Raw genomic sequence first — 19,529 nt, 5'->3', positions numbered from 1 at the left:
TTGCAATGGGGTATTACTTGACTTTAAAAAGGAGTGAAAATCTGATACATTTTATCACACAGATAAACAAAGAAGGCATCCTGCTAAGTGAAAAAAGACCAGGCAGGACAAAACACAGGGTGAGACCTGTGTTCTGCCGTTGTCTATTTTTTGTGGACTTCTTTTTTTTATTTAAAGAAATGTTTTCATATTACTCTCGAACTAGCTATATAGCTGAGAACAACTTTGCACTCCTGGTCCTCCTGTGTTCACCTCCCAAGTACTAGGATTAAGGCATGCACCACCATGCTGAGTGAGGTTCATATCATTTTGCTTTTATAGCAGGACATAGAATTGGCAACTGAGAAGAAAGTTCAGATGAGACCATGGAGTGGAAGTAGATGGAAAGTGACCCTTAACAGGAATAGAGTCGAAAAAGTTCTGGAGGCAAAGGGCGGTGATAGTGGAGGGTACCCTGACCACGTGCCATACCACTGAAGTGCACATATGAGCACAGTGTATGTATGTCTGTGTAACATGAGAGTGCCTGGTACCCACATATGGTTGAAAGAGGGTGTTGGGTCCCCTGGAACTGAAATTAAAGATAGTATTTTGCCATGTGGGTGATAGGAATTGAACCCAGGTCCTCTAAAAGACCAGTTAATGCTCTTAACTGCTTGAGCATCTCTCCAGGCCCTTGTTATGTAAACTTTACTACAGCCAAACATTAGAAAAACAACAGTACAAAAATAATAATTTAGCTTTGGTTTAAAAAAAAGTTAGGGATAGGGGTAGTAACTGACCACGACTTTCCTGATACTCAAGGTTAGGACTTCTGCCTCAGATTTCTAAGCAGACTTCCTGAGGTAGGAATGACCCTGTTTTCCTTACTCTTTAATGGCATGCCAGAAGCCAGGATTAAAGTAAACGGGCACTGTAAGTCCTCACTTCAAACGAATAAATGGATAAAATGCAATCCCCAGAAACTACATAAAAGCCAATGGGGGCAGGGCACATCTGTAAGCCCAACACTGGGGAAGAGAAAAGAGGAGGGTCCCTGGGGCTCACTGGCCAGCCTATCTAGATAGAATGCAACAGGTTCAGTGAGACTATCTCAGAAAATAAGGACAGTGATAGAGAGAGACACTCAACATCAACCTCTGGCCTCCACACACACATGAGCATGCATGAACAAGTAAACTCACACATGGACATACACCACACACATGCACACACACACGCACACATATATGAGCATGATGGCAAGTAAACTCATACATGGACACACATCACACACATGTACACACACACGCACACATATATGAGCATGCATGGGCAAGTAAACTCATACATGGACACACATCACACACATGTACACACACGCACACATATATGAGCATGCATGGGCAAGTAAACTCATACATGGACACACATCACACACATGTACACACACACGCACACATATGAGCATGCACAGGCAACTGTACTCATACATGGACAGATATCGTATACACACATACTCATACACACATATATGAGCATGACTGGACTATTTAGGATGTCCTTCTATATATGTGTTGCTTTAATTTTATTTATTTATTTATTTATTGGTTGATTAATAAAGCTGTTTTAACCAATGACTTAGCAGAGTAAAGCCAGAAGGGGAAATCTGAATAGAGATATATAAAGAGAGTAGGCAGAATCAAGTGTGGAGGCCCAAAAACGTGAGTCTATTTCCATGTTGACCAAAGGTCAGAGAGTTGGAACTTACCTCTAGTTCCTTCAAGGTTTTTGTGCTTCCACCTCAAACAAAGGTCTCACCTAGAAGTAGACCAGAGAGTTCAGGCTCTCTCAAGGTTATTGTCAACAGACGCGGCTAATAGCCAAACTTTGTATTCCAGGCATAGAGAAAGTAGATATGTTCCTACCTCAAGAGTCTAAGGATCCAACTAAAGGTCTAGTTCCTTTATGAAGATAATGCTGGATTCCACCCAGGGAGTGATTTGCCTACAGAATGTTTTGGTCTAGGGTGTGAGCATGACTTGCTTTGTTCTAGCAGCAGAATGTGTAACTGTGCATGTAGCCCATGACCTTCAAATGGCATGTTCATTTCCTTCTATCGTGTTAATGTAATTTTTTGTCTTACTCCTATCTTTTGGGGTCAGAGGTATTTTAAGCAGTTGGAAATTAAACACGGGTGAATTTCAGTACCCACTGGAATTCCCTCCCAATACTATCCTATGTGTTTCTCAATTTTATTATTTTCATTCACGTCTTCATATTCTTTACTATATTTCTAAATCCCCATGCCTCTACCCTGGCAAGAAGTACTTTTGTCGAGGCTGGCCCCCAACAATCAAGGAGACACCATGTAGCTGTCAAAGGAAAAAGAAGCCAGAACCTTACCATCCTTATCAGTAGGCCACAGTCTCGTGGTGATACATAAATTAATAGAAATGGGTTAATTTAAGATGTAATAGTTAATAAGAAGCCTAAGCCATCGGGTCTGGGCAGCCAGGAACAAAAGAACAGTCTCTTATTACATAATGACACCCAATGTGGGGCAACTACATCCACATAAAACCTGAGAGAGCTTGGGAAGAAGTTCTAGACACAAAAGAACAGATGCTTCTTGGTAGCAGCATCTTCTCGGGTGGACTCTGTTTGCTAGAGGCAAGCAAAGATGCAGGTCCTTTAAGAGAAGACTTCCTGACACAGCATTAGCAGCAAAAACTGCTCAGCTCCTGCTTGCAGCACAAATAGCTCTTGATCTTTCAGGAGGTCCTGCACTTAAATGGTGTTACTAGTTGCTTAGTGTGACACAGACCTGCTGCATTCCTGGAGTTGGGATGGTGAGCATGGCTCACAGAGGTGATAAATGCGCCTATGCCATGTTGGGTGGAGAAGAGTCAACAGGTAGGGCTGAAGAGTTGGTCCTAGCCATACCCACCTAGCATTTAAAAAAATGTGCTCTTGGTCAGAAAATGATTACAGATATGCAATAAAGATAGATTCACACATAAAAGACCTCTAAACGAGTCACAGTGTGTTTTAAAAAAATGTATGTAGACTTGGGACAAAGAAAAAAATGAGTACAGACAGTTATAAAAAGAAATAGTTTAAAAAAACTCTTTAAAGAGACAGTAAAAGTAAAATAAAAGAGACTAAAGTAAAATAACTCACATAAAGATGGAATATACAGAGAGTCTGGATTTTGTATATTATTGTGTTTTCTTTGAATTTTTTGATTGCAGAGAGACATTTGAATCTGGGAGCTGCTAAGTTAAGCCAACGTGAAAGTATCTTGATTTCAAATTTTGAGTCTAAGTATATGTTACTTTGGAAAGATTTCCATAGACGATGAGAACCTGTGGATTCCTTCCAGGCTAATGTGGTTTGATGGAACAAGATTCCCCAAAAGGTCTCCATGAACCCAAAAGAATACTTTGCCCAATAAACAGTAAGAAGCAGTTTGGAGAAAACTACACCCAAATTCCCAAAAATGATTGTTTATAAATGTTTGTTTTCATTAAAGAAGATATGATATAAAGATGAATAATTTATAGTGGTATGGATCTTGGTCTATTGATACAAATTTAAAGTCAATTTTGTTATATGTATATTTTACTCTTGTTTAAGGTATTGTGTTTGTGAAGCTCATTTAAAATGTAATGTATAGTTAAGAAGTAGAGATTAATAGATAATCATCTGTAGTAATCAAACTTTTAATTATGTTAATTAGGTTTTCTAGATATACAGAGATATATTTCAGTTAAATATGTAATCTTTAGTACTTCAAAAGCCTACAGAATATGACATTTAAAAGGTTTTAAGAACTTAAGACTTTTCTCAACAGTGAGACATGTCTGTTTCTGGCAGCACCAATTACTTCAGAGAGGTTGATAGGCATTGAAGAAACTCGCCATGGAATTTGCCTTCAATATGACAAGGCTAACCATTTGGGCAAGAAACTGCTTTTGCCTGGACTTCTTGATGTTATGCTGTATGAAATGGACATGCAGGACCCACAGAAAAAAAGACTACTGAATTTGTCAAAAGAGGTGAGACAGTCCTTCAGGGTTCCTGCTTCATGAAAGAGTCTGTCAGACATTCTGCAGGACACAGAGAAAGTGACTGACAAACTGCCAATATAGGTGGAACTATCTTTCAAATTTCTTGCTTCATGGAAAAGTCTGTCAGATACTATAGACCTGTAGGCTGAAGATGGATATCCCAATGTTATAGAAGAACTTTGGGTGACTGTCCAGGCAGTGAGATGTCTCTGTCAATTCTAGAGTTTGGAAGTTGCTTACAATGTACTTCCTGTTTATGTAGGAAATATTATATCCTTCTGGCATCTTTGGTGAAGTTGAAGACAAATATAGTTTTCCTTAGTTATGATAAAAGATAAATTAGATGTCAAACTTTATAGTCTCAAAGAATTATTTTAACTATAATTCTTGCTTGATAATTGTTTTGTATATGTAATTTTACTATGTTAAAGTTAAATCCTTCCTTTTTATTTAGACAGAAAAAGAGAGATGATGTGGGATGTCTTTCTGTATATGTGTTGCTTTTATTGGTTGATTATTAAAGCTGTTTTGACAATGGCTTAGCAGAGTAAAGCCAGGTGGAAAATTCAAGAAGAGATATATAGAGAAAGTAGGCAGAATCAAGGAGCTGCCACGTAGCTGCCAAAGGAGAAAAGTGTTGGAACTTTACCAACCTTACCAGTAGGTCACAGCCTCATGGCAATACATAAATTAATAGAAATGGGTTAATTTGAGATGTAAGAGTTAGTTAATAAGAAACATAAGCCATTGGCTAAACAGTGTTGTAATTAATATAATTTCTGTGATATTATTCAGGTCTAGGCAGGTGAGACAAAAAAAGAGCAGTCTCTGCCTACGTAAGGGCAAGTATACACATACATGAACATTCATCACACACATGCACACACACATGATCATGCGTGGGCAAGTGTACTCATACAGGGACATACATCACACTCACACTCAAATACATTCACACACACATATGAGCATGCATGGGCAAGTGTACTCATACATGGGCATATATCATACACAAACACACAAATAAATTTTCATTTTGGTTTTTCAAGACAGGGTTTCTCTGTAGCTTTGGAGCTGGAACTAGCTCTTGTAGACCAGGCTGGCCTCAAACTCATAGAGATCCACCTGCCTTTGCCTCCCGAGTGCTAGATTAAAGATGTGTGCCACCACACCCAGGACAAATAACTTTTTTAAAAGAAGGAACAAACAGGTGTGGGTGTAGCGTTATTTACCTGTAATCCCAGTGCTTAGAGCTAGAGCCAAATGAGTCACTGTGAGTTTGACACCTGCCTGAGCTACACAGTTAGCTCTAGACCAGTTCAAACTAGCTCAAAAACCAAAGCAAAATGAAACAAACAAACAAATACATAGACCAAAACAGCAACAACAAATCAAAAAGTATGTACACACACTTACATAGGGATTTCAATATTTAGAAGGACACAGGCTTTGCATCAGCTAGTGGACCCAGGAATAGGAAAATCCATCTTTTATATCCCCAACCTCAGGCACTGGTAGGAATTAGCGCTTGGCTGCCTGGCCCTTGGCTTATGACCTGGGCCAACATCTTACCCGAAATGTCTGCTCCGTCTTCTCTCTGTGGGACACCTGATCCAGGGTGCCATCTGTCTGACTCCTTTTCAGGCCTGTTGTGATATCAGGGACATTGCTGAAATCTGCAGGGAAGACAACAAGGACAAAAGACATAAAGGTATGGTCATTCCAGTGAGCAGCAATGGCTGCCTTAAGAGTTGACCCTAAGAGAAAAATAGAGATGAGAAGGAAATAGCCATCCTTAAAGACAGCAGTGTGTCTGTCCTATGCACACAGCTGGTGCCTGCAGGGACAGATCTGGGCCCTTGCTGACAGCAGCACTTTCAGGGGCTTCTGGAGGAAGAGAAGAGCATAATAATAGCTTCCCTGCCTTGTCACCTCTCCTGATGTGGCACAAACCACTGCACTAGGCTCTCAACTCCAATAATGCCTTTGGACCAGAAACCTAACAGCAATGACCTTTGTTGGTAGCTCCCTATTTTTGGCTATGAGAGAACAAAATTGCCAGGGATATCTTGGAAAACAAATGACGTAATACCACAGACACCACTGGCAAGTCAAAACTTGTTCACTTGCGAGTGTGATTCCATTTCTGGCACCAACTGCAGCTTCATCCTGAGAGCAAACCCTTGCCAACCTCCTTGTATTGGTGGTGAGTCTTAAAGCCTACACTTATTATATATACACGCCAGCTTCAACAATTCTCTCCACTCAATTTCAAGTTAATGAAATTCCAGAGAGATGGAAAGACCTGCCTCTACACAAAAACGGCACAGGTTTTCCTTCCAATTCTGGTATTTGATAGACTCCCCCCCCTCCCCAGCTAGGAAAAACCAGATGGTTTCAGATCCCAGGCAGCTACAACAAGTAGTTAGACCATCTGAGTAGGTCGAGCTCCAAAATAAACTAAGTGACAATGGGACTGTCGGGCAGGACTGGGCAGAGAGCCGCTGTAAGACCTGGAGATGCTCAGCGTTGACTGGTGCGGAAGGATGCAAGCACTCAACTCGCACTGAAGATGGCGTAGGGGTCTCCAGAACGCATCCCAGTCTTCCACAGAAATCTACAGTTCCGCGTTCTCTTTCTCCCTGCCTCTTCCAGCATCTCCTCCCACCCTGCATGGACACCAAGTCACACTCCAGACAATTGTCACTATAAAATTAAACAAGCCAGGTGAGGTGGTGCCCATCACAAAGGCAGGAACAGGCCCTGGGGAAGCCCTGATTAGCAATGAAGGCAAGTGTGTCTGGGATTGCCTCTCCCAGACCCCTATCACTACATGAAGCAACCCCTCACTAGCAGGTCCACTACATGATAAAAGGAACACTAAGCAAGAATGTTCAACCTCAGTTCCTCCACTATGGTCACCTTACTCTGTTGTGTTCTCCCCTTTGGACAAGGGAGACCAACGTTATCATGAACACAAGGAAAAATCTCCCTATTCTCATGGACACAGCAACACAACAGTGCATTGTTCCATCACTCGCTCCATCCATCCATCCATCCATCCATCCATCCATCCAATATGGGCAGGCAACAAGGGAATTCCATGAGTGGGAAGCAGCTAAGAAAAGCCAAGCTAAAGTCAATCAGGGACTATGATGAATGTGTATACAGAAAGCAGTGCCTGAGATACAGGAAGAGGGTAAGGCCTGGGCAGCAAAATAAATCGGAAGTAGATGAGGTAGAAGGATCCAGATATTTACAAAATAGGGTAATAGCAAACTGTAAAAAATTAAATAAAATGGGCAGAGAAATGACAGCATTTGAGGAGGTAGACCCCAGACAGCCCTCAGCCCTTCCTTCTATAAAGTGTGGCAAGATGCAGAAAGCAAACTCATCTGAAGAGATGCTAGATTTGGTGTCTTTGGTGGTTCAGCTGATGGGAAACCCTAAAGAGGGTAAGGCATGGACATTTCAAGCCTACTTTTGGCAAAGCTAAGATAAAACTGGATCTTCCGGCAGGAGATGGTCAGCGGTCAGGCCAAAAAGGTCTTCACAGATGTGGACCTGGATGTCACTGGATGTCACTGGGATACACCTAGTAAGTCGTACATGACACCACCCACATACATGACACCTCCCACAGAAAGTATAAAGATCCTCTCGAAAGGACCAAAAATTTCAGAGGGCTGCAGCTCGGTTGGTAGAATACGTAACAAGCATGCACAAGGCCCTGAGTTCAATCCTAGGAACCACATAGACCAGGCAGGGAGGCATATGCCTGTAATCCCAGCAGTAAGGAGGTAAAGGCAGGAGGATCAGAAGTTCAAGGTCATCCTTGAACATAGCAAGTTCAAGGGACTGTCTCAAAAACAAAACAAAACAAGACAAAAGAAAGGGTAGGTCTCTGGAAACACCAATGCAAAGGATGTAGGAGAAATAGAGGCAAAAAAAAAGAGAAACACGAAGAAAAATAGAGGAACATCACAGAAGCCCCACAACGGGCAAGTACATCGCCTAGGTAACAGAATCGGATTAGCATTCTGCTGCCTTCACCCTGTAAACAGCAGGCTCTGTTACTTCCAGAGCTCCATCAAGCACAGGAAATGTGACACAAAGGTCGTACATGTTTTTATTCACAATGGAGACGGTGACAGCAGCCCTCTCACACCTGGCAGGTGCCGCATGCTGGGGACAGAAACAAGACTCAGTCTCCCGTCCCAGGAAGAGTTCAGACCACACCAGGGCGGGCAGAGGAGCCCTGGAGCCTGAGGGGCCAGATGGATGCGAGTGAAAATAGCATGGGAGGTGTGGGAGTGGGTGCCGAGCTAATTCTGAGTCATCCATTGAATATTCACAAAACTTTGGAACTTATGGGAGACTCTCCCAGCCACCATGGGTCTCGTAGGCTCACTGACTTCCCGAGACCATGCCGCAGGTAAGGAAGAGAAAGGTGTGGCTTGTACCCAGGGACTGAACACGGATATACATCCTGTCAGGACCCTGTCCACTCTGAGGAGCTGCTCCACCACCTTCATCTCCTTAACTGCAGAGAGCTTGTAGGTACTTCTGGTGCTTTCTGTGAACGCAAGCCTGGGCAGGCTAGCCCATGGGAACCAACTTCATTGCACCATCCCCTGGGACCCAGAGAAGGGTTCTCTAGACATCCCTGAGAGCTGCCTCACCATCCAGATGTCACAAGGCATAGTGTATCTGAACACATAGAATCCCCAGGATGTCAATGATGAGCTAGCATTGTCCTGGAGATTGGCAAGACTCTAGGAGAGCCAAGCTCGACACAGTCGATGGCTGGCAACCTGCCTTCAAGAGTCTAAAACTTCACCAGTGACCTATGTGGCAGCTAGTATCAGTCATCACTTTGACAGATACCTAGGAAATGAACTTGTGGGCATGTCTCAGGGGGTTTCTAGATTAGGTTGAGTGGGATGCCTCACCCTGACTGCTGGTGGCACCATTCAATAGGCTGGGCAGAATAACGAGACAGCAAGCGGAGGACCAGCATTCGTCTCTCTCTGCTTCCTGACTGCAGAAGCAATTAAGCAGATGCCTCAGGCTCTCACTGGCTGCTGACTTCCCAACTTGATGGGCAGTAGCTTCAGATTTCCCTAGGTTCCCTTTGTAAGGAGTCTTGCCACAGCAACAAATGGGGTAGTAACCTGTGCAACCCACACAGAGCGAGCCCTGTGTGCTGTTTGAGAGGAGAAAGAGGGGGGAAGTGCATTCTGGAAGAATAGAAAACCAGCAATAAAAAAACAGTGTAGGCTGGTCAAATCTGAGCGCTTGTGTACACAGCTGCTTAAGTATGCTGGGTACTGAATGCCTACCCAACTGCCGCACCCACATGCTGCCCACATCCTAGGCAAGAGCAGCTAAAGTCAGGACATATATCCTAATTCCAGGTTTTACCTGACCGGGCCTTCTCATCAGGACAAGCACAGTGACATGCTGGAGGGGGTCCTGTAGGGTCACACTAAGTGTATGCTCCCGCCCACACTGCACCCAGTGCTGTCCAGGACCCGTGATAACAATAATGAAAAACAGCCAAATTGTAAACCCGTCAACAGAGCTACTTCTGCATGTGTTAAATTTATGGCCTTGTCTGTCTTGTGTGCCTAGTGGAAATCAAGTCTGGGGTGAGGGCTTGCAAATTGAAAAGCCTACCATTTAACATGGCCAGCAAGAGCTTCTATTTGGCAGGTGAGAGAACCAAGACGCAAAGAGCTACGTGAGCGTCTACTCCTCCACACGCAATTTAGAGAGCCCAGCATTCAGATGGGTGCCAGGCACCGAGCGGTCACCAGGCACCTTGTCAGGAGCCAGCCGTGCTGACTTCATACTCAACTGCCTTTCCTCCTTAAATCAGAGGTATTTTCTAGAGGTGGACGACATGCCAGCCAGTCTGTCACCGAAAGCCATTGCCTCTCTACTATACCATATGCCCGCCAGTTCTTGACAGACAGGCAGGGAAAACACAAGTCTTTAGGTAGGCGACACCTAGTAATTCAGAGTCTTCCTGAGCTATGTGTCAGCACATGCCCCATTAGTGCCACTGGCAGCCTCAAATCCTTCTCAATTAAAGGGCAAAACCTGCGCTAGAATAGCATCTTGGGTACCAGTTTAAAAATAGAAACGCCAGGAAATGCCGAAGTTGAGATCGGTCCCATTCACGTACGTGGTGCTTTTAATCTAAAGATTACAATTGTATCGCTTCCAAATCTGAGCTAGCACATTTAATATGCAAGACAGCATCAGTTAATGTGCAGGAAAGTAGGTTTCTCTGTTTACTTCCTGTCCTGTAAGAAGCAGTACCTCGTGTGAACCCTGATAGGAACAAGGAGGAATTCTCTGAAACAGGGGAATAGGGGAAACTCTAAGCGAACCTCTGGGCAGCACCATCCCTGAGGCATCCACCCTGCAGCTTAGTCCTAAGGAAGCCTCATTTGAGGAGTCAGCTGTGTTTGTTTTATATAGCTGGTGTGTCCTATAGTCCCGGGTAGCAAAGGAAGAGGGCTCACATTCTTTCCAGCCCCTGGACAGCTCCCAAGTGGCAACTGACAAGGTTAACTCCAGGCTGCTTGTGGCCTCAAGGACAGGAAGGAATGTTGGTTCTGGCCTTGAAGTTGTTGGGGGTTGAGAACGGTCCCTGGGTCCTCAGGAACAGCAACTACAAATGAAACTCAAGGAAAGACCCCAGATGGCATCCAGCACCGTGCTCCAAACAAACAACAAATGCAACTTGTAGGACAGTAATTTTCTTGCATTTTTGAGGAATTAATGATGGAAGTCGCTACAGTGTGAATGTGTAACCCAGAAGCCATGTTTGGGAAGGGACTGCCCCTGATGATGCCAGGAGACGGGACCTGATGAGGTCCCCGGGATATGACGTCAGTGCACCAGAAAATGACTCTCAGGGGTGTGCACACTCTTCTCTCTGCCTCCTGCCACTTGAGGATACAGAGGTCAAGGCCACAGGGTGGTCAAAGGCCCAACCTACTAATAATGTCCTTGGACTTAACCTTGGGTTTGAGCTTCCAGAACTCTAAGCCAGTGTTTCTGCTAGAGATAACCCAGACTCCAGAATCACAGCCAGTGATACAAATCTCCCTTACGGATGAGGGAGGCAGTCACAGCTTTGGACAGGCTCTGCTTCAATGTGGAAATGAGTCATCCGCAGTCGGAAGGGCAGGCAGGACAACTTCCGTTTAGTCCTGGAGACGCCACCACTGAACAACTCCCGTTCCAAGTATATTATAGTATACTGACTGCAATACTGTTAGGTCCAAAGACCCTCTTTTGATCATGCATTTTCCCTATCCTGAAATAAAACTATATTATTAACTACCTCCACAATTCCTAAAGGGCCAAGTAGACTGCCCACATAAGCCACAAGGTGAAAAGAGCAAGTCAATCTGTAGCTCTTCAAGTTGTGTTCCAATCTGTAAATGGCAGACCCAAGGACTCTGAAGGCCATCTGTAGGCCACTCACACCTGGCACTGCAGCCACACAGGGACCTGTGCTGGTATTGTATCACAGACTGCCAAGGTGTGATGGGATTGGAGGGTGGGGTGCCAGAGTGATAGAACTTCCATAAGGCAGAACCTCTTGGCAACGTTCTCAACGAAACAAGCGGACGTCATGTTTCCCTTTGGTCACTGTATGCTGCATGCTGTGGAGAGGCCAAGGCCCCTGCAGCCTCCAAGAGGTGGTTTACATTTACTTAGAAACAGCGCTAATCCTTGGCTCAGTTCCTTTATGTTTTCTCCTCTGCGTCTTGATCTAGATCCATCTAGGAGACAGATCTCTCTGGGCATGTTTCTAAGAAGTTTCTAGATTAATCTAGTCATGGTGGGAAGACTTATTGTAAAATGCAGTTAGTACCACCCCATGGGTCGAGACCCTAGACTGTTTAAAAAGGAGAGAGGCAGCAAGCACCAGCATCTCTTTCTCCCTGCTTCCCAACTGTGGATGCAACAGGATCACCGTGCTCCAACCACCGGATCTTCATGGTCACGATCAACTACAAACCAATGCATACCCTTCCTTAGGCTGCTTTTTTTTTTTTTTTTAGGTATTTTGACATAAGAACAAGAAAACTAATACAATGAAAATCCTAAAAGCTTCCTGCAACATGTGAGATTAATTTGAGTCTTGTGAGAGGTCCTTCATCTACTTGCATTCATCAGCTACTGGCATTCAGACAACAGTTTGTGTGAACTCTGGTCTCACTCTGCACTGTAACCAGGGAAATCTTATCTCATTCAGTTCTTCTTTGTGCATCTTTTGCTTTTTTCTTCCTCAACTACAAATGCAATTTGAAGAGAAGATCAATATTTGAGTAAGTCAAAGCTGCCGGCTAACCAACAGCTCTTTATACATACAAAATTGAGAGTCCTCCAAGCCAGCCCAGCTATCCCACAGTTCCCTGCTAACCCGGTGTATGAAAAGGCAGCGCAGAGTACACACCAAATGTGGAGTCCATTTGCAAAGAATGCTGGGAAGCTCCTCCATTTTAGTTGGAAGTCTATGAGTTTCATATAACCGGGGCTATTTGTAACTAATTTAGATTCCCTGAGTTTTATTCAAGTTTTACTTTAAAGCGCAGTGGCCTATGGCACCTTTCATTAAAGACATTTACTGTGCTCTACCATCCAGGCAAATATTACTTGCCAACTGTCCAAGTAACAGGATAGCAATAAGACACTTAAAGGAAATAATAAACACACGTTTCAGAGGCTGAGAAAAATAATGGAACTGACCCGTTCAAGGTTAAGCAAGAACTGACCTGACTGCCCAACCAAAAAACCATTTAATGCTACATGTTATTATTATATAAAAATTATTATATAAAAATTCAGTATACTTATCTGACTGTGCATCATGGTGCATCTCCTGCAAGGGAACGCTAAGAACAAGATGCAGGAAATGTGGCCACATTGTTATAGGGTTAGTGAGGGTCACTGTTGTTAGCATCCTGGCACACCTGGCCTTGCCCCCTGGGGACCTAGCAAAGTGGTCACCCCTGTGTCATGGCTACATGCAAGGCAGGCTGTCCCTTTAATAGATGAAACTCCACCTACTTCTTTTTCTCTTCCTCATTTTCTCTGCATCTCTTTCTGTCTCTGCCTTTTCATCTATCTATCTATCTATCTATCTATCTATCTATCTATCTATCTATCTATCTATCTATCTCCCTTCTCCCTTCCCTTCCCCCAATAAAACTTCCCAAGTTCTGTAAGTTCTGTCTGCATGGCATGAGCTCTCCCTGGCCAAGGTCTCTTGTGCACAGAATCATAACAACTATGAACCATCAAAATGGCACAAGAAAGGATATTTTGGAGCTATCATTGTAAACAATGGGATCTCCAACAATTCACTGCCAAGAAGAGAAATCCCAAACACCACCGGGCAGGTGGTTACTGACTGTCATTGCTAGCTAAGACAGCAAGAGCCACCACCACCCGTCCCGCCCTCTGCATCTGCCATACCACCAGGAGGATTATGATTAGGCTTTACATGACATTTTCCATAAAGGAAAAGTTGTAAAAATGCAGACAATTCCCACATGGATGGACAAACAGCACCATGGTGTCCTCTAGGACTGACTATGACCTTGTCCAAGTTACCAGTGACATCATGTGCCTGTGCCTTGATTTACCCAGCTGTGAGGATAATAACATGTCTCTCCTCCACCAGACCGAGCGGGGGATAATTAGAGCTCCTGGGGCCGTGTGATCTTTGCACGGAGACAGCCTGCTATTATCATAGTCTTAGCCAACACCTCTCCCAGTCATCGGGACCTGGCACTATTTAAAGAGGTGAAGGGATTTGCAGCGAGACCAAAATACCAATGTTTTGCTTTTTTGACTTTGTAAACTTTTATAAAACATGGGCATTGTGATAGAAGTTAAATTGTTCCTTAAATCCTATTTAATAAATGAACATTAGAGCTGGGGAGGAAAAAGTCCTAACTGGCTTCCCCGCGCCTCATCTGGAGAGAAGGGAACAGGAAATAGAGGACTGTGTGCACAGTCACAGAAGCTGGAACCAGGAGTCCTTGCTCAGAACCTACAGCCTTTTATAAATGCTGCTGCCACCAATTTAACTCAAACACATGCTCAAATTTGACCCACCCTGGAGATAGGGAAGCTAATGCCCCTTTCTAGGTGTGGTTTGGGTTTATCTGTGATATGGCAGAAATGGCAGGGCAGACGTGAAGAGCAGCCAGTCCAGGTCGCATTGGCTTACTCTGAGGATATCTGCTGGCAGACGCACGAGGCCAGACCACCTGGTTCTCTGCCAGGCACAGCCACGAGACAGCCTGGAGTCCTCGATGTGGGATGCAGTTCACTGCAGATGTCCTGAGGTCACCTCCCCACTATTTCATGACATTGGATTGATAAATCTGGAAGGCTTTGCTGACCGCCTCTGACAGCCACTCTAATCAAGAATGCCTCTTAATGTCATGCTGACAGAGTTCTTATAACTGCACTCACCTCTGCTTTCCAAGGTATGCAAATGCGCATGGCATACACACACACACACACGCACATACAACACACACAATGAAAATTGGATTCTAAAAGGAGTCCTCAAAGCCTTCCTGTCACAGTGCCTGTTTACTCACTGTGGTGATGTAGCGACTGAAGCAGAGGCTGCAGTGCCTCAAACCCCTCACTGTCAATGGGCTTTTCGGTCACGGGGAAGTGATGGCAAGAACATACAGAGCAATTCTGCAAGGCAGCAAACTGACTCCTATATCAGGCAAATAGGGCACTCTCAGGGCTGAAAACACAGAGAGCCTGGGCTCTCCTCCCCATAGCCTAGAGGCAGCTCCCTTCTTCCTATAGAACGCAATCCTAAAACAGAAGCAGGCATAGGTACAGTTTCTACAAACTTCTATTCCCACCAACCTAAAACAAAACAAAAGAGCCACTTTTCATCCATACCTCATCATGTAAACCTGCCAGAAAAGGTTTTCCTCTCCTCTCTAATGAATACATTCTGACCTCCTGAAGATCAAAACACAAGCGTGTAGCTAAGGGTTCAGTGGCCAAGCAAACCTGGTGATGGCACTCCGGTCAAGAAGCCACCGTTCCTCCTCTGAAGCCCCCTCTGCACACCATGTTTGTCCAGTAAAAATGGTGAGATTTGGGGCCTGAAGAGATGGCTCAGCTAGTAAAGGCTTGCCACACGAGCATGGAGACCTGAGGTCAGGTTTGCCAGGACACATACAGCAATAGGAGCTGCGTGGAGGATGTGTGGCTGGAATTCCAGCATGGGGGAGGCAGACAGCTGAATCGCTGGGAGCTTGCTGCCCAGCCACCCTTGAAGAATCAGCAAGATCCAAATTTAACGAGAGATTCTGCCTCAAAAGACAGGGTGAAGGGTAAGCAAGGAAGGTATCTATCTTACATGTACACTCACGTACACAGATGCACACATACACTACATACACACGTGATGGATATACACTTGTGCATACACACATGATGGAATTCAATGAACTATCAAAAAATCGTGCTAAATATCTGCCAAAAATTCACATAAGTTTAACATGCTTATTCCTCTATAGAAACATGAAAGTTAGAATTAGATACACAAATAGCAGCTGGCCGGGGGGTGCGCTGGAAGGGTAAGTAGGCTAGGCCAGACAGAAATTAGCTACTGTTGGGAACCCCAGCTTCCACAGCCAGCACATGGGAGGCCAAGGGCAGGGACCCTACTGCTCCAGAAATTCTGCTGGCATTCTTCTCCCCGTTCTGAGGTCAGTGGGCCAGAGTTCTTGGCAGTAGACACACAAGAGAAATTTCCTAGGCCCATTTCCAACTGAATGAATTCAAAGCTACCACCAAGTCTCAAATTGAGATGATCTGAACTGTGCCAAACCTTTTCATAACAAGTCAAAGATGCAATGAACTCAGGAAACTAGACATCAAACTACCAAATAATCCAATTAAAAAAAATGGAGTACAGATGTCAACAGGGAATTCTCAACAGAAGAATCTCTAATGACTGAAAGCCACTTAAGAAAATGCTCACCATCCTTAGCCATCAGGGAACAACTCTGAGATACCATCTTACACTGATCAGAATGGCTAAGATCAAAAACACTGGTGACAGATTATGCTGGAGAGGATGTGGAGTAAGGGGAACACTCCTCCATTGTTGGTGGGAGTACAAACTTGTACAGCTGCTGTGGAAATCATACTGATGGGGCAATTTCTCAGAAAATTAGGAATCTATCTACCTCAAGACTCAGCAATACCACTTTTGGGCATATACCCAAAGGAGGCATATTCACACCACAAGGACATTTGCTCAGCTAAGCATTGTTCTAATAGCCAGTACCTGGAAACAGCCTAGATGCCCCTCAACTAAAAAACGGATAAAGAAAATATGGTACATTTACACAATGGAGTACTACTCAGTGCTTAATAAAAAAAAATGGCATCTTAAAATCTACAGGCAGATGACAGAACTAGAAAACAATCATTCTGAGTGAGGCAACTCAGACCTAGAAAGACAAACATAGTGTGTACTCACTCATAAGTGGATATCAGACATAAAGCAAAGGATAACCAGTCTACAGTCCACAACCCCAGAGAAGCTAGAACCCTCATCCAGAAACAGAGGGAAGCAGATGCAGAGATCCACAACTAACCACTGGGCCGAGCTCCCAGTACAATCTCGTAGTACAATTGAAAAGAGGGAGGATCGATAATATGAACAAAGGGTCAAGACCATGATGGGGGAACTCACAGAGTCAGCTGACCTAAACTAGTGGGAGCTCATTGACTCTGGATTGACAACTGGGTAACTTGCATAGGAACAAACTAACTCCCCTAAATGTGATGTGAGAGGAAATGATATGTTGCAATTGCATTTCCAAAGTTTACTGACTCCCCAACCCCTGCGCCCCAATAATCAAATAAAAAAAGGGTTTGTTTTAGCTTACAGCCCTCAGATGGTCCATCCCTAAGAGAAGTCAGGCTGGAAACAGAAGCTGATGCAAAGGCCATCATAGGCATGTAGGATGCTGCTTACTGCCTTGCTTCCCCATGGCTTGCTCAGCCTGCTTTCTTATAGCACCCAGGACCACCAGCCCAAGGGTGGCATCACCCACAGGGAGCTAGGGCCTCCCACAGTAATCTTCAATTGAGAAAATGCTCTACAGACTTGCATAAGGTCAGTCTTATGGGGGCATTTTCTCAGTTGATCCTAGCTTGTGTCAAGATGACAACACTGTCCTGCTTCACCCCTGATCTTGTCCTTCTTGCCCTGACCATTGTTGTCTCTTCATATTCCTTACAGTGTATTGTACGTTTACTTGTTCTCTGTTTCCTTGGGCTGAGACACAGCCAAGCTCCCTGTGCGTGAGGATTTCTATCAGCTCAGCTCACTGTTTATTTCCACTGCTCCTTGTCAGCAGGCCTTGTTATTCAACAGACACCCACTACTGTTCAATAAACACATGAAAGAGAAGAAGAAAATAAGGAAAATTGGTTGGGCGTGGTGGCAAACACCTATAATTCTAGGATGGAGTTGGGGAGAAACAGAGAAATACAAGAAGATCAAGTTCAAGGTAGGCCTAGAATACATAGCAAATCACTGTCATAATAAACATGAAGTAACATAAGGATGGGGGGTCTATTTTCCTAAAGACATTGGTTTCTCAGTAGATGCTTTGTACTTCTACTGTGGTAGGAAGTCACATGTCTCATTTTACGAACCTAAAGGTGTAGATGGAAGTTTCTGTCCCACCTGGTCCTACAGCCGTTCAGTCCGAAAGAAACACACAGAGGCTTATATTATTGATAAACTGTTTGACCTATTGTTCAGGCTTATTACTATCTCTTACAACTTAAATTAACCCATAATTCTTAACCATGTTACCATGTAGCTTGGTACCTTTTCCCAGTAAAGCATCCTCATCTTGCTTCCTCTGTATCTAACTTGAGAATTCTATTTCCAGAATTCTCCGAGTCTGGTTGCCCTGCCAATACTTCCTACCTGGCTATTGGCCAATCAGCATTTTATTAAACTAATACAAGTGACAAATCTTTACAGTGCACAAGAGAACTATCCCACAGCATAAACTGAAGTTCCTGAATTCAGGATTAAGCACAGGAGTTGATTCCCTCTAGGCTCCCATGTTTACACTGAGTCTCTAGTTTGTGGTGCTATTTGGAGAGATTCAGGAGGTGCGGCCTCACTGGAGGAAGTATATCCTGGAGGCGGGCTCACCCTCTCTGCTTCCTGCTTGCCTTTGAAGGCGTCAGTTCCTTCAGATAGCGGAATAAACTAGAAGAGGATTCACCTTCAGGCCGAGGACCAAAGAGGAGCAATGAGGGCAGAAGTGAGAGAGTGTCACTGGAAGTAACTGTGGAAGAGCGAGGACTGATTCTTCTTTGTGTGTGAACAGCCACCATGCTTTCCCTTTAAAGGCTTCCGGGAACTACACCATTAGCGACCTGGCTTGCCTGTGAGACCACGTGTGGCATAACACTCGGGCCTCTTGAGAGTGGCACAGCCCACAGGTAGCTCTTGGAGACTTTACTCGGACCGTATAGTGTATAGGCATCTGATGTTCAGGGAAATGATACACAATCAGGTTTTGCTAAAGATGCTGGTAAACTTTCTTAGCAATTGTTAACCACTTATATGTATATCCAAGCAGTGAGGCAAAGCCTCGTGCCCTCCAGTGATGTGGGAGTGACTTCTTTCTAATCTGTTGCTTTCATTGGTTAATTAATAAAGAAACTGCTTGGCCCTCTGATAGGATAGAAAATTAGGTAGGTGGAGTAAACAGAACAGAATGCTGGGAGAAAGAAGCCCAGTCAGGCAGTTGCCATGATTCTCCCACCCGACACAGGCACAGGTTAAGATCTTACCAGTAAGCTACACAGATTATTAGAAATGGGTTAATCTAGATGTGAGAGCTAGCCAGTAAGAGGCTAGAGCTAATGGGCCAAGCAGTGTTTAAAAGAATACAGTTTCTGTGTAATTATTTTGGATATAAAGCTAGCGGTGTGGCCAGGTGCCTGGAACGTAGCCCGCCACTCTTATTACAACACTCCAGAGCTCTCATCTCTTCCAGAAGGGAACGTCAGTGAACCCAATTCTGGGAGGGCTTCATGCAGCAATCACACAGTTGCTCTGATTTCAACATGGAAACTGTCACATCATCCCCAGAGGAGTTCACAAGAAGACTTGTGATCAGCAAAGTAACAATTCTTGATGACCATTGGCAGTGAAGTTACAGTGGTAGACATTGTGGCAGGTACATTCCAGAGGCCAAGGGGCCAGCAAACATGTCCCATGTCCCTCAAATGGCTAGGGAAGGTCAGGCAGTTCTCAGCTCTTTCATAGGCTTCCAGAATTCAAGGCTTCACAGCCTGGCCCCAGCAAAACTGTCAACCTCTTTCCATGGCCCTGTCTTTAGCCTCGGCATATCTGGT

At 44.3% G+C, this 19,529-nt stretch overlaps 1 protein-coding gene across 5 annotated transcripts in view; it reads right to left on the bottom strand.

Annotated features, from left to right (window-relative positions):
- Positions 1–19,529, bottom strand: part of Tiam2 (TIAM Rac1 associated GEF 2) — a 234,998-nt gene that overhangs the window by 45,117 nt on the left and 170,352 nt on the right. For all 5 annotated transcript variants that reach the window (XM_050135807.1, XM_050135806.1, XM_050135809.1 and 2 more), the window contains one exon: positions 5,625–5,728. In XM_050135807.1, coding sequence (XP_049991764.1) covers positions 5,625–5,728 — 104 coding nt within the window. The remainder of the gene's footprint in view (positions 1–5,624; positions 5,729–19,529) is intronic.

Source organism: Alexandromys fortis, unplaced genomic scaffold (genome assembly GCF_014885135.2).
Source record: "Alexandromys fortis isolate MF-2015 unplaced genomic scaffold, M_Fortis_MF-2015_v1.1 scaffold_23, whole genome shotgun sequence".
NCBI lineage: Eukaryota > Metazoa > Chordata > Mammalia > Rodentia > Cricetidae > Alexandromys > Alexandromys fortis.
This window is presented reverse-complemented; position numbering and strand designations above follow the sequence as displayed.